The sequence below is a fragment of the Pagrus major genome, chromosome 18 (assembly GCF_040436345.1).
Source record: "Pagrus major chromosome 18, Pma_NU_1.0".
Classification (NCBI taxonomy): Eukaryota; Metazoa; Chordata; class Actinopteri; order Spariformes; family Sparidae; genus Pagrus; species Pagrus major.
In genome coordinates this window covers 13,005,491-13,021,691 of record NC_133232.1, presented here as the reverse complement: position 1 = coordinate 13,021,691, position 16,201 = coordinate 13,005,491, and the positions used below count along the sequence as shown (strand labels likewise).

Sequence of the window (16,201 nt, the reverse complement as noted above, 5' to 3'; positions counted from 1 at the left end):
TCAAGCATGTTTCTTTCCTTTCTTTGAACTAACCTTTCATGCCACCTCTTTCAGATCCAGCGCTCCAGAAACAAGCAGATGAAGGAGATGTTCCCAGAAGGCTTTGGTATCCACCATGCTGGCATGTTGCGGGCTGACCGCAGCCTGATGGAGAGCATGTTCTCCAAAGGTCACCTCAAGGTGCTGGTCTGCACTGCCACCCTGGCCTGGGGAGTAAACCTGCCGGCCCATGCAGTTATCATCAAGGTTCTGTTATGAGTCTCTTTGTTTTACTTTCATTCTTTCTTGCTTGTATTTAGGGCTATTTAGGGCTAAATTTGGCTTTGGCTATTCACTTCATATTTTTTCTCGGTGCTGTATGTTACCAAACAAACTTTCAGTTAATACAGTTACCACAAAGGTAATGGAGCATTTTGAGTTCCTGAAGGTCAGAGACTTACTTACTTTTTTATCCTGACTGGTAATCCAGTCTTGTTTTCAATACTGAAATGCCAAATTTAAACAGAATTGTAGAGAACTGAAAAAAACTGTTTAATGAATGTTTTAAACTGTAGTGACACCAAGTATGATCACACTTGTTGGAAATGATACCTTTTTGTTAGTGAATGTTTCAGTATAGTTTCAAATATTTAGAAAGCTAGTTTTAGTACCAATGCACACTATTTCAGTACTCATGATTGTTTATGACTAATTGACTAATATCAAGCTCTCCCTCTCTCATTTCCATCTAACAAGTTATTTGGACATTCTCAGTACATTTCAAATTAGCAGCTTTCTCCTCATAAGTAATAAGATATTCACAGAAATATTTTTATGCTTTCTGTCTCTTGTGTCCGTAACAGGGTACTCAAATCTATGATGCAAAGCGCGGCGCCCTGGTGGATCTGGGCATTCTGGACGTCATGCAAATTTTCGGACGGGCGGGTCGTCCCCAGTTTGACAAGTACGGAGAGGGCACCATCATCACCACCCATGAGAAACTGAGCCATTACCTGACCCTGCTCACTCAGCAGAACCCCATCGAGAGTCAGTTCCAGGACAGCCTGGCTGACAACCTCAACGCTGAGGTCAGTCTCCATAAGCCTTGTTTGGACAGGACTAATGTTTCAGTTTCCTTCATTTATCCAAGTTTGGATGCAAAATAGCTTTCTTCAGTCTGGAAGGTTTAAATGTGTTGTTGGTTGAGACAGAGGTTTCCTGCCTCAGAAAGGGAAAGAAAATCAGTAAAATATTGACCGATTTTAACTGGAGCAAGTTTTAGCAATTGTATGATTTGGAAGTGAATTACATAAGGTTTGTCTGCATTTGTGTTATTTTTGTATCACTGTTGAGTTAGAAATATACTTTGAAATCTTTGTATTCAACAGCTGCTGTTATAATGTGCTCTTTCAACACATTACCATGTGATGCACTCGGTCTAATTGTACTGAAATCATTATGAGTTGCCCTGCACTGAACTGCGATATTTTTATTTCTCGCAAAAAGAATTAAAAGTTGAAGTTAAAAATAGAGGCCTTCCTATGGTGATAGAATAAGTAGCAGTGACTTCATGTCTTGATCATTTTTGCTGGTTTCATTCATGCATTTCAGCGTAAAGCCTTTATCAGACCATATAAGATGTACACAAGTTCGGTTTGTGTTTTGGCAAGTTTGGTGAAAAATCACCAAAAATGATCCTTCTATGCTGATGAGAACAAGTGTGTTGATGTACCTTGCATGCAAGTGATCGACTTTACAAGCTGGGTTGGAAAGAAAGACAAATATATCTCTGCCAGATCTTCACATGTCTCTGTTTTCTATCTTTCTGTCAGACTGTTTATGTTGGGACTGCAGTTTCCAGAAGTGTCCATTAGATGGTGACAGAGACCAGTGATGTTAACGACTCTGTGTCAAGACGTTTCTCTTTTCTTTCTCCTGGATTCAGATCGCTCTGGGGTCAGTCACTAACGTGGAGGAGGCAGTGAAGTGGCTCAGTTATACCTACCTATATGTTCGCATGAGGGCCAACCCACTTGCATATGGCATCAACCACAAGGCTTATCAGGTTGGTGACCCAGAGTGTTTATTCTACCTGTCTGTCTTTCAAAGATCATTGGGGGGGACCATCAATCTGAACTTGATTGTGATTTACATTTGTACATCCATATATGTCTGTAGATAAGTCATTTAGTAAATGATTTTGCATTAATTGATGGAATTTTAGAAAATAAATATTTATTGTAAAAGTAAAAAAAGTACCATCTAAGAAGAAGAAGACAAAACAAGACACAAGACAAACTGGAATGTTTTAAATCCCATTAACTTGATTTTAATGAGTTGATTAAAAAAAAGAATCAATTGACTTTTTTCCAGATGGATCCCTCCTTGGAGCTGTACAGGAAGGAGCTGGTGGTGGAGTCGGGCAGAAAGCTGGACAAGGCCAGGATGATCCGCTTTGAGGAGCGTACTGGCTACTTTGCCTCCACTGACCTGGGCAGAACAGCCAGCCACTTCTACATCAGATACAACACCATAGAGGTACACTCACTTCTACATCAGATACATGTGTACCCACTTTTTAATATACAGAAAATAGGGACAGCACATAGCAAAACGAGCACCCCAATACATTTTTTGCATGAGTGATGTTTAAACATCACTGTCAACGTTGGAACTGGAACTAGACAGCACTGCACAAGCGTTGGTATGTTTACTTGCGTGCATACATAGAGACAATGGTGATGCACAATGGTGATGCAACCGATGACTTACCTTCCCTGTTTTTGAATCTTAATTACTCAAAATATACAGTGACTTAAAATTGCCACCATGTTTTCACTTCTGTGACCAAAAGCTGATGCCAGGTTGCCAGCCTGGCAAACACTTTTCAAAGTTTTTCTAAGCATGCTCAGCTGGACCCAGGGTCCGAACTAAGACATAAAGATAATAAAACCGTACAACAGTAAATGAACAACAATGGAACAATTACTAGAAATAAATTGCATGTTTAAAAGTTAACGGAAAGACTACAAACACAGTATGAACTAAACACCTGTTTCACAATATTCACAAATTTGATTTTCCTGTACCCTCTAATCAAAATTCCATATTTGCTAATGTAACCTTGTAAATGAAAGAAACCTTGTGTGTTCACTACAGGTATCTGATTCATCATTGTTCACCACATTCAGTGCAAACCCAAATCACTGCAGCAGACAAAATGACTCCAGTAACCACCTCTATTTCTTTTTCCTCCTTCTGTCAAGACTTTCAATGAAAGTTTCAACTCCCAGCGAACAGAAGCCGACATCCTCAGTATTGTGTCTAAAGCCGAAGAGTTTGAACAACTGAAGGTGAGAGGTCATCATGTAGAAACTATAACAATGGCTATCAGAGCTTCAGTCAAGCACCGTATATCTCCACCTATAGTCTGCATTATGTTTCAAAATAAAAGTTGGAATTTTAAACCTCTACTTATGAGGTCTACGGTATTGGTCTACCCACAGTATGTAGTTGAAATGTACTCATCCACTTTAAACTCCATTATAATATGAAAATGTAAATGTGTAACGATGGTGTTGTGTGTTGGCAGGTCCGTGATGAGGAGTTGGAGGAGCTGGATCAGTTACTGAGTAACTACTGTGAGCTGCCGGCTGCAGGCGGGGTGGAGAACAGCTATGGCAAGATCAACGTTCTGCTTCAGACGTACATCAGCCGAGGAGAGGTGGACAGCTTCTCCCTCATCTCAGACTTATCCTATGTGGCACAGGTGAGGAAGAAGGAATAACACACACACACTGTTAGATAAACCAATAATAAATAAAATGCTCAAATGACACATTTTTGAGCTCATTCAGTAGACTGCATTTCAGTCGACTTCTAGTCTTAGGACCAGTCGGATGAACAAAACTTAACTATCCAAACTGATCATAAGTGACCTTTCTCTCTGCTTCAGTACACGCCTGCACACACTCACATGCACGTGGACACACACATATACTGAAGCACACACACCCTGATTACATTATTGTAGTTAGTTAATGTTTTAGCCATGTTATGTTGCCTGATTAATGCTTGCATTTTGATCCCATGGGTGCTTGTTTTTGTGGAATACATGACTTTTGTATTTGCTTATAAAGCATGTTGAGGTGAGATTCCTTTTATAAGGCTCAATGGGTTCGGGTCACCAACACAATTTGTTTATTTTCTTTTGTTGTTGTGTTTCTGTGCAATAAAATGAATATAAAGAAATTACATTTATTGTATAATTTAATACTTTCCATCAAATTAACTTACTGTGGCCACTGGAAATGAAGTGACCATCTGGTGTGTCCAGGTATGAGACTCATGTAACAGGCTGCAGGTCAGGGTAATAGACAAATGAAATGAGCTGCCTAGTTTACAGTTTGATTTTGTTTTTGGACAGAGATACATAGACTTTCTTTAGATTTAGCTGTGAAACATAGCATTATATTTAATCCTGCAGCTAACGATTATGTCAGTTATAGATTTTTTTTTTTTTCAATTAATCAAGTAATTGTTTTATTTACATTTTTTTCAGAAAATAAAAAACACCTCAAAAAATATACCTCCAATTAATAATTGAATTCAAATATACCTCCAACAACTGATTATTTGAGGATAAACCTGAAGTTTATTGATGCACCTTATCTAATTGAGGCAGTATGTAAATTACTGGATTATGTGCATTTGTTACAATTTCATATCAGCCCGTACAGTAATTCAGCAAGCAAGCAACACAACTTCAACTGCAACAACAATCCTGTTACAGTAAAATGTTTTTTTTTTTTTATAGTCTGGAAATGAATGTATTTATACCAGAGTCTAATGTCTGTCCATACTTTCTTTTTCTCCCTGCTCACCTTATCCATCTTTACAGAATCTCCCACAGTAACTGACTCCATGTGGCTGAATACTTGGAATAGTTCAGGCAGATTTGCTCCTTACACTAATAGGAGTGATGTGTCTGCTGGATAGTCTGTGATGGCAGCTATACATAGTGGAGCAATGAGAATTTAAAGCTGGGCAACAGATGAACTTTTTACACCAGTTGCACTGTGCCTGACTTTTTTCTTGTAGGTGCACCCAATAATACATTTTAACTTAATTTCTTAATGCATTATGTGAATTCTTGTATATTGGTTACTTCATTTGATTTACAGCCAGCACAAAACAAGAAATTCCTCAACTGTTTATTGAGGATTAGGCATCTTTGGACCACGGACAGGTGGAACGGTTATCAGTCTGTAGTTTACCAACAACTTGTTTAAAAGAAGTGTGTAACTGCATGTGAAAAATAATAAAGCATCTACAATATTCAATCAATAATAAATTTAAAAGGACAATATTTAAAGTATTTAGGAACATATTGACATGCTCTGTCTCTGTCACAGACATGCACACACACACTCACCCCCACACATGTGAACTGTAAATTGCTGAAGAGATTGTGTGGGCATTTGTTAACAGCATGCTCATCTTCTCCAACAGGACCATAAGCGTTGTCCATCTTTCTTATCTGGATGTGGCATTTTTACAATTTTAGGTCTTTCAAGGCTTCAAATTTCTCAGTTTTTGCTCCCAAAAATGAAACTATTAGTTCTCTTATTGGCATCTGAAGTGTGTTGACGACATACTAAACAGAACATTGTCTGGCTTGTCTCATCACAAACTAACCAATAACAGGACTCTCCATTGTTGGTTTTTCCTGCTCTTCTCATTAGAAAATAAAAACATTTTATGATCTTAATGCCTTGGGCCTGAGACTCCTCCTGGAGGTTTTCTCTGCAGACCTCTTAACTCCTGCCATGTGACAACACATTGTTTTTCTGTGTTTCTGTGTCCAAGTAAAACAAGCGGACTTGCAATAAAATTTGTGTTGTGGTCTGTCACAAGTTGCCCTCTAATACTATTTTTTTCTACCTGCCACCGTGGCTGGTAGGTCGAGCAAAATCAACCAAATTTCCAACCACGAAACAAAATTCAAAATACTTTTTTTGCATTTACTTTATTTTGAAAAAGTTGGCTAACAAATAAAATCACAACGAGCTATTCATTCACAGACGGAACCAAAGTATCAACTGAAAAAATATCTATATATCTGTAAAATAAAATAACATGAAAGCCCCCAAAAAATTATTTGAAATGCATAAGAGTTAAAAGCAATGGCTAATATGCATCTGACTGACAGTGTGTAATACTATAAAGACACCTTGTGTCAAAAAAGTGCATTTATGAATCTATACACAGACTAAACTGGACCGTCCCTTTGACTTCAGCTAGCAGGTGTAACAGCACATGTTTTGCTTTTGTTATGTTCTCTAGCAGAGGGTTTTTTGTAAAAAAAATCAGCCAATACATTTATATTGTGAAAATACATACATATACATGTAAATGTTATTATTTTTGGTACTCTGCATACTCCTTGCTGGTTGCAATAGCCTCTTGATCCTCTCCTTCAGTACTGACACTACATGGAAACAATCATTCATTGTTCTTACGCAACATTGTTTATTCAGAATTGGAGCACTTTGGTATGTTGTACAGGACATTAACAATGCATATCCATAGACAAGCAGCAGGGAAGCACATCATTGTTCACTTACTTGCCCACGTACTTTATGTGTACCTGGAGGATAAAAAAGATATAAAAGATCATGGTTGAATCATGTCAAGCCAACACAAAGAATATCTTCCTTGCGACATTCTGATGTTGCACAACGTAAACTATACAACTTGACTATACATAGTCATGCTTGAGCAGGTTTCTATAATGTTATCGTTGAGATCACTGAAGGAAAAAGACAAACTCTACTAATTATTGTTTCTTGAGTCTGCTGATGACTTTACTCCTCAAGCTTAATTAATACTGGATTTTTAAGACCAAAACCATTATTATTTTGTGGGCATTAAACAATTAATAATTATGCATTGTCTGATGTGTTTTCAAGTGTAATCACATATTATAAACTTAATACAACATACACATGTTTGACTAGAATTCCATGAATTTGGTTACTAAGAAATTGTGACCAAGATATATAGTGAGCAGAACATTTTACAGTCTAACAGTCTACTTGTCCATACCCTCTGGTGGACGAACTATGTGGCGGAGACACTGTTTAACCTGGCATTTCTCTACCGCCAGTCCACTCTACCTAATGAAGAGCAGGACAGGAGGTTGTCTGGATTAGCAGTGAAAAAACTGAATGAACAAGTGGTAATGAAGTTGCGTATAGTTATGTTTGTACAGAAAATGGCAAGGTGGTGTCGTATTTTTACTATGAAGATCAACAGAATCTATTTTGGTGCATCTGTTCTCTTATGCTTCAGGCCTTCCTGTGTCCAGCCAGACCTCCTATTCTCAACCAGCTATCAAACAGCACAGACAGATTTCAGTAACCCAGAGTGCAATCAGACCTCACAGACAATCAGATCATATAAGCACCTGACCAAATCAATCACAGGCTGAGCAGACTTGAGCAGTCTATCAGCGATCAACACTGCCACCTGACCTTTCCACCAGAACTGACATGAGCAATCCATCAGCACACAGCAGACCTCCTCCTCATCACACATGATTAATCACTATTATACAGCATGATGTACCATACAGCTGCTGTGAGTGACTTCTGCTCCAGTACAAATGTGCTTTACTTATTTTATTTCAACTTTAAAGTTTAGTGTTAAAACTATCACTGTATTGGGGAATGGGAGATAAATGGTCTACAAATGCACCATATGTATACAGTATGTATACTTGGGGGATTTACTTTTGCTTTTGTCACTTCTCACAGAATGCCGCTCGAATTGTCAGGGCTTTGTTTGAGATTGCCCTGAGGAAGCGGTGGCCAGCCATGACCTACCGACTGCTCACCCTCTGTAAGGTGATTGACAAGCGGCTGTGGGGCTTTTCCCACCCTCTGCGCCAGTTCCCCAACCTGAGCCACATTGTGCTGAACCGCTTGGAGGAGAAAAGGCTAACTGTGGACAAACTGAAGGAAATGAGGAAGGATGAGATCGGTAAAAAACAACTCAGTCCTTGTGTGACTGGTGTATATATTTAATGAGACTAAAATGATTCTGAACACACCATAACACTTACATACTTTTTTTGGAAAGTATTCTCCCTAGTCCCCATTTTATTGTGTCGTTTATGCGGATAATGCAAACTCAGCACTTCATCCATGTTTAGATGTTGTCTTGATAATGTACATTTCCACAGTATTATTACATTGCAATCGACAGGTCATGCCGTACCTTAACTCTGTTAATCTACCACCAAGTAACCCAGCATTTCTTGAACAGATGTTTCACATTAAAAGCCTTTGAGTCAGAAAGTATTATCTCTCTTTGTCCTGGTAGGCTATTAAAGGGGAAATTTGTAAGATATGAAGTTAAATTTAAAACATTCAAAAAATGCACCAACATTAACAACAGAATGTGTAGCGAGTCATAGTCTGGTCAGAGCCGCTGTAAATCACCTCCATAGTATACCCACTTTCTTCAAATGGACCTCTGTCCCAAAAAAGAGAGACTCAGGGCAGCGGTGTTATAAGCAGGACACAATGCTGTTGTCGTAATGATGGAATGTTGAAAAGTAAATTATGTTGAATTTTGTCGACCCAGCCATTATTTGAATATTGGATGTTATGTGTGAATTTACTGTAATCTGTATGCACTACATCAAAACACATGTTAATGGAAGATGTATTGTTTCCAGGTCACATGCTGCACCATGTCAATGTTGGGTTATCAGTCAAACAGTGTGTTCACCAGATCCCTTCCATCACAATGGAGGCCAGCATCCAGCCGATCACACGCACCGTCCTACGCGTTCGTCTCATCATCACGCCTGACTTTCGCTGGAATGACCAGGTAAACATGACATGCTGCAACACTTGACTATACTGCTGTTGTCTCATTCTCCTTCTACACTGTTAAAAAAATTTAAGGGAACACTTAATAGTCACAGTATAAGACCAAGTCAGTTAAACTTCAGGGATATCAATCTGTCCTGCTTTGGTGCAAATGAAAGTGACAACAGGTGCACTGGAGAGGCAAACACAAGACAACCCCTAAAAAGGGAATGGTTTTACATGTGGTGGCTATAGACAATTGCTCTCTCCTTATCCTTCCTGACTGACTCTTCTCTAGTTTTGTGTTCTGCTAGTGTCCTTGACACTACTGGTAGCATGAGGTGAGATTACATTTGCGAGAGAACACCAGAATCGGCAGGTCTGCCATTGGCACCCCGTTCTCTTCACAGATGAGCAAGTTCACACTGAGCACATGTGACAGCCGTGAGCGAGCCAAGTACCGCCATAGATTGTCCAGGTGCTCACTGATGCCCTGATCCAGGTCTGGGAGGAGATCCCCCAGGACACCTGGGCACTCGGGGGGCCACACACACTACTGAGTCACATTATGAGCTGCCGTGATAAAGTTCACACAAATTGGATCAGCCTGTGATTTCATTTTTTCCTTTGATTTTCTGTGTGATTTTGAATCCAGTCCTCATTGGGTTGATGATTTTGGTTTCCATTGACCGATGTTACGTTGTTTTGTTCTCGACAAATTATACAATGTACATCAGTAAAGATTTTCAACTTGAATTATTCGTTTACCAAGACCTGATGTGTGATTAAAGTGTTCCCTTAATTTTTTGAGCAGTGTATTTGATATATATTATAAGTACTGTACATATGATATATATTATAAGTACTGTACATAGTCTTCATGATGTTTGGCTCCTTTTTTGCCTTTTTCCCCAAGACATTTGTCAGCCTACCACTTTTTTACTGGTACCTAAAGTAACACTCCCTGATTTCCTGCTAGCACACAACCAACACCCCAAATTGATGTTTTGAAGCTGCCCACAGTTCAGACAAAGACTGCGCTGAAATGGTTAATTTTGGTAGCTTTTTTGGCACCACAACAAAAGTCATTCTGTAGAAATGATCTCTCCTGATTTGTATTTTTAAACAAAGCTCTAAAAATCATATTGTATGAAAATACACAAATTTAGATGAATTACGATGATAAAAAACTAGACTTACTGAGACTGAGACTTAATATATACTGTATTCTGTAAAGAATTTTTAGAATTGCAAGATGTATACATACTCTGAATCCTTGCTGTGAGCTCGAATAAAAAATCCTTCCTCCGACATTGTGTTGGGTTGTAGACACAGAAACCTGGACGGATATAACCCACTCGATACCACTTTTCCTTTTTGTGATTTGGAGAACTGAGCGTTACAGTAGTAGTATTGATACCTTTTTGTGCAAGATAGGGTTAGGGTTACATGGAGGTTCAGATTAGGACAATGGTGTTAAAATTGTAGTCAAGTAGTCACCGCCACAGTGGAAATCATTGGTTTCCCATGGTCTGGTGGCATCTGAGGTGCTGTCTAAAACAATGCACTGCTGTGCCCCTGCATAAATGGGCCACAGCTAATTCAGTTATTGTCATATTCAAAATGCCAGAAACTGTGGGAAGTCTTAATGTAAATTCTGCCAGGTAGACGACTCAACAAGTACAGATCTCTTTATACACTGATCAGACACAGCATTTAAGGACGAACAGGTGAAGTAAATAACATGGATCACCTCGTTACAATGCAATATTCTACTGGGAAACCTTGGGTCCTGGAACTCATGTGGATGCTGACAATGTATCCACCCACACCACAAAAAACCTTCGATTCACAGCAGCCACTACCATTGACTTCATATGTTCTGAAGTAACTAGATTACTGCCAACTTTCTGCAATAATCAGACAAATATCATGGACACAAATTCTGGTTTCTGTAATACGGGTAGCAGATTCCAGAAATCTGATTTCCTTCGAGATAGATTTTTCCTGGAGAAAGCTGATTTCTGGGTCGTGTAAACAAGCAATCAGGTTTTTAATAGGCTTTTTTTTTAAGTGTGCCTGTGTAGGACAAAAGACGTCAGACAGGAAGTATTGCTTTGGGGGTGGGATGAGAGGAGAGATTATTACATGTAATGATGCACCCCCATGTTCAGTGTGATTCAAAGTAAGTAAGTAGTGTCTTGTATCACTGTTTACTGCTGTATCACAAAAGTAAACAATGTTTCACAAATGAGACTGGTGGTAGGGCTAAAATCTGAAGGACTGACCTGCTGCATGTGTCGGTAAATTCACATTTTTTTTAGGAGCAGGTAACCGTGTGTTCCAATTCCCAACATGACCTGATAACTCAAAATAAACTGGTCACATGACTTCTTCTGGACATTAATATGCTGAATTGTTCCAAAGGCCACTCTGGGTCACAGCAAACTAAATGTCAAAACATCCAAAAATCCTTCTCAAAGCTTCTCAAATCACTCCTGCAGCAAAACTAACTACATAAAACACAACAGAGCAGATACTACTTTGCTTCACAACACTCCCCACATACACACCACAACTACTTCCTGACACTACCAGTGTAGTCACGGTCACATTTTCACAGTGGAGGAAAGAAGAGCTGCTCCTCCTACCTTGTTGTTCTTACAGCCATGGAATCTCCATCTGTCCTTGAGAGCCAGAATGCCTTCAGGCCTCGCCAGCATGTCCCAGCTCAGTGGGCAGTCTGGCCAGAGGGGATCATGGGAAGCTTAGTCCACAGTTTGTCATGGAATCTGAGTGGAATAGGAAGCTCATTGTAGCAGGGCTGAATATGAAGATGAATGTTTATGTCCGATTAGCGATGCATGCTCCAATCATGGGAGAGTGGTAATGGAAGACTGACTGGCTTAGCCCTGATCCGGGTGCAGAGCCAGGACACATGTACTGACACATGAGCCACCGCCCTGATGGCACCCAGGAAACACACCACACTGATATATTATGATACTACTGCCATAAGCCTGCAAGTATTGTTTATTGTTCCTTATTCCAGGATTAAACTTTCTGTTGTTTTGAGGGCTGATATGTTGTTTATTTTATTGAAAATACATGAGTTATAATATTTTGCTGGAGCTGACATTTTAAAATTTAACCTTTATCATGACCTAAATTCCAAATATTTACTGTATTTCCCCGCTATGTTAGTTTGAGATTATTTGATTAAACAGCAGTTTACTTAAGAATATGCACCATATAGCTTAATACCAATCAAAATAGTTTGACACAAATCTGACACGCAAGATGGTCTCCTAGCTCGGTCGGTTCGTCTGTCTGTGGACAGATTACGTCCGCGATAGTGTCACAACCATGCAAGATGCAGTCATGAAACTTTTTGCGGGTGTGTAGTTGAGATCAAAATTAAGGCCAAGTTCCAAGACGGATGTGGTCTCATGTAATAATTTAGTAATCAGTGCCAACAGCTGCTGTTGTGATTCCATTGCAAGATGGTATCTAGTTTTATTATGTGTTTAGTTTGTTTGTTTTGTTTGTTTATTTTTTTCCTGGAATTTTACCTCTCCATGGATTTAACGCCACTGCACTGCAGAGAAAGTCTGACTGAAATGTTGTTCTCCTCAATGATTCAGGTCCATGGGTCAGTAGGTGAGCCATGGTGGTTATGGGTAGAGGATCCCATCAATGACCACATCTATCACTCCGAGTACCTACTCCTACAGAAGAAACAGGTTTGTTTTTTAACGTGGACTTAGTTTACATGGCTACAATGTTCCTCAAAGAGTATATGATGATTGATGTGTGTTCTTGTTTCTCTACTTTGTGTGTTCTCCCTCCAGGTGGTAACAGGAGAGCCTCAGCACATTGTGTTCACTATCCCCATCTTTGAGCCCTTGCCCTCCCAGTACTACATCAAGGCAGTGTCTGATCGCTGGCTTGGGGCCGAGGCCGTCTGCATCATTAACTTCCAGAACCTCATCCTACCCGAGAGACACCCCCCACATACTGGTACACACACTAATACTCAAAGGCTCATTCTCATTTCCCTGTTTTTTACTCCTACCCCTTGTTTTTGAGTGAAGCCAATTTTATTGATATTGCGCCAATTCACAACAAAAGTTATCTAATGACCTTTTCCCTCAGAGCAGGTGTAGACCATACTCTTTCATTTACAGAGACCCAACATGCCTCATGAGCAAGCATTTTGCAACAGTGGCATGAAAAAAATGCCGTTCAACAGGCAGAAACCTTGGGCAGACCTGGCTGAACGTGGGCAGCCATCTGCCTTGATTGGTTAGTTTGAGTGAGGTGGAGAGAGACAGAAGCCCTTTTCACACAGAGACTCCCCATTATTGTCGCAACCAAGGCTCACCTTTTCTCAGCCTTTGTTTGTTCACACTGAACCAAAAGAGGCGTGACGGTACACATCATGATGTTTTTGTGTTTTTCAACCTGGTTCCCCCGGTGTCCACCTGTTAATCTAGACATGTATCCACAACTGTTTATAATCATATGGATGCTGTTATAATGTGTTGTGATTGAGATCCTGACCCACCAAACATCCTGGAAAGTGACAAAGTTACGTTTTCTGCTCTAAATAAAATAATTACATAACCACCATCAGTAAATAGAGGACCCTGTCATACTCTCACTCGCGGGGAGATGGCTGACAGTCGCAGTAATTTTTTTCAATACAAGTTGCCAGAGACAGTAACTACAACAACACAATAGTGGAAGAAGACAAAGACATGGTGAGGTAAAGTTTTTTGCTCTAAATCGCGTCACATAATCAGCACCATTCAACTGCGGGAGCCACCTGGCTCTGCAGCCAGGGACAGATGCTGTTTTTCGGGCAGAAATGTGATGAAGAGTCGGTAGGACAGACAGGATGACAGACAGGATGACAGACAGGATGACAGACAGGATGACAGACACTTTTCCACGTATAACTGCGGTATTTTTTTCCTCATATAAGTTGCCAAAGACTGTACCAGTTACCACATTACTGTTGTTTGGTCCTGTAACGTTGCTTTGTGGGTTGAATTGTAGGTCATTTCTCTTTTATTTGATGAGTGAAGCTTTAGCTGTCAGAGTGTGCCATCAGACCGACACACCCCTGATCCGCACCTCCGGCATATCCATTCGCGCCGTCTCACCGCTGCTGCAGCTCTGATACTACCTTGCGCATCAGAGCCGCAGCGAAACTGTCCTCCTTCTCCACATCTGAAGCTTTCACACAGACAGGGAGGCAAGGATCCGCACATGCTTCCTGCACTGTAAGGGCAGTGTGAATGGAGTTAGAGAGAGGCAGAGAGGGATGGAGGGAGGGGGGTGGTGAGATGACAAATTAATAATAACAGCTACAACACTTGAAATATGACTAATAATAATACTATAGCAGCTTTAGATTTCTATTACTGCTATTGAAATCTTCCCCTACGAAATGGGACAACCCAACTCAAAAGCATGGACGCTCACAAGTCGTTCACAACTTCATGCTATCGATCACTTTGGGGACATGATCGATATCAAAACAATTACGTTCATTACCTGGCCACTAGCAGTGCTCCTACCCTGCCAGTCTGCACTGGTATTGGAGGAGGGATACCAAGTGCAGCTGCTTCGCTGCTGGACTTTAGTTCAATTTCAGGATTCATAGGGGCTGCAGAGGGGGGAATGCCTCATTAAAATACGTCAAAATGCAGGACTGTCAACATAACGTTAGCTAACTAGTTAGCATCAGCTGACTAGTGGTCATTGTTTAATGCTTGTTATAAAGTAAAGAAACAAAATACATTGAAACAACAGACAGTTCTAATAACCCTCAGTTTGTGTGTGTGTGCCTCTGAAAAACCTCCCATAGAGTGGTGTAGCAATTATTTTTGTAGGCTAACCCTGAAGTTAGCATCACCCTGGTTCCCTCCACAAACAGCCTATGTGATCATTGAATTGGAGTTTAGAATATAACTGAAAATAAGCTCTGCTGCAAACACAAGTTTATGATACTTACACGTTTTGTTCCCCTTTTAGTGTAAATTAAATCATTGGAAGTGAAAAGCTAATGTTAGGCTGGAAACAGACATTACGGTTGCCTGACTTAAACATCAACACCACTAAGCGTCTTACTACACAATTACTACACACATTTTCAATAAACTGATCAATGTACAAGATATAAAGTTAGTTAGTATAGTTTGTACCTAAAGTGGGCCTGTGAAGATGGACTAATGAGTGGATGAGTCTCTGTGTTCGCTGTGATGACGTTTAATGTCCCCGACAACCTCTGTAGTTTCATTAAGACACTTGTTAGTAACCGCCTTTATTAAGACACATAAGAGCTTCATGATTACATACTGGGACATTTAATGATGTCAAAGAACAAAACGTGTAAATATCTTCAGCCTGTGGTAACCACACACCTTATTTCAGGCATTTAACCGAAAACCGATTAAAAAAACTTTGGGACTTTGGGACGAGGGAACAAGATGTGCAAAAATGCCAACTGATTTACAGGTTTTAGGACTAGAAAATACAACACTGTACTGGAGGGTCATGAAGGCGTAACACTTCACCCTACCCGTCTATCCCAACATCAATCAGGACGCCCTACATTGCATAATTAGCCTGCTGTTGCACTGTCAATACCAATAGATGTGGGACACACAGGACTGGTATGAATTAGCCTTAAATATGGAAAAATCAGCACAGTCATCAAGTAGGATTTCCATAGACTGATAAATGAAGTATCTCTGACATAGTGAAAGTAACCTAAGCTTTTACTAAAATCTAATTCTGGCATAAGTGAAAGGCTACTTCCCCCCAAAACACCAACTTCAACTTGGAGTCAGCTTAAAACAGCAGCTCACCACCACAAAATAGCTGAGCCATTTGGAACCTGCACAAAAGCTGCATGGAGACATCAAATCCTCATCTAGACTGGAGAACAGAAGAATCTTACTCCAAACATTCACTCCTCCAGACTGACAAAGGAACCAGCATATTTCTGACCACATTTCCTCTCAGTAAGAGCAGACACAATCACAGCAGCTATCAGGGAAAACCCCCACAGCTCAGAGGAGATCATATGACAGTCTGATGGAAGGGCACTGTGTGACGGTGTTAAATAGAGACACACAAAGAACATGAGGTAACATAAGAACATATAATGCCTTGGCAAGTCCACCAGAATACTATAGTCAGGGTACTCAAGCATCAGATGTATGATTGATTATTGATAACACCTAAGCCTAGAGATTTAGAAGAGAGTCGTCAGACATAGTAATTTAAATAGAAAAGTAAGTCAGATTCTGTAGATATTGATCGAGAAAATG

The 16,201-nt window shown here is 40.0% G+C and overlaps 1 protein-coding gene across 1 annotated transcript in view; it reads left to right on the top strand.

The window, feature by feature from the left end:
- Nucleotides 1–16,201, top strand: part of ascc3 (activating signal cointegrator 1 complex subunit 3) — a 202,084-nt gene that overhangs the window by 137,895 nt on the left and 47,988 nt on the right. The window contains exons 15-24 of the mRNA XM_073486622.1: nucleotides 55–246; nucleotides 843–1,067; nucleotides 1,925–2,044; nucleotides 2,353–2,517; nucleotides 3,246–3,332; nucleotides 3,572–3,748; nucleotides 7,797–8,022; nucleotides 8,723–8,877; nucleotides 12,503–12,601; nucleotides 12,710–12,878. Of these exons, the coding sequence (XP_073342723.1) occupies nucleotides 55–246; nucleotides 843–1,067; nucleotides 1,925–2,044; nucleotides 2,353–2,517; nucleotides 3,246–3,332; nucleotides 3,572–3,748; nucleotides 7,797–8,022; nucleotides 8,723–8,877; nucleotides 12,503–12,601; nucleotides 12,710–12,878 (1,615 nt within the window). The remainder of the gene's footprint in view (nucleotides 1–54; nucleotides 247–842; nucleotides 1,068–1,924; nucleotides 2,045–2,352; nucleotides 2,518–3,245; nucleotides 3,333–3,571; nucleotides 3,749–7,796; nucleotides 8,023–8,722; nucleotides 8,878–12,502; nucleotides 12,602–12,709; nucleotides 12,879–16,201) is intronic.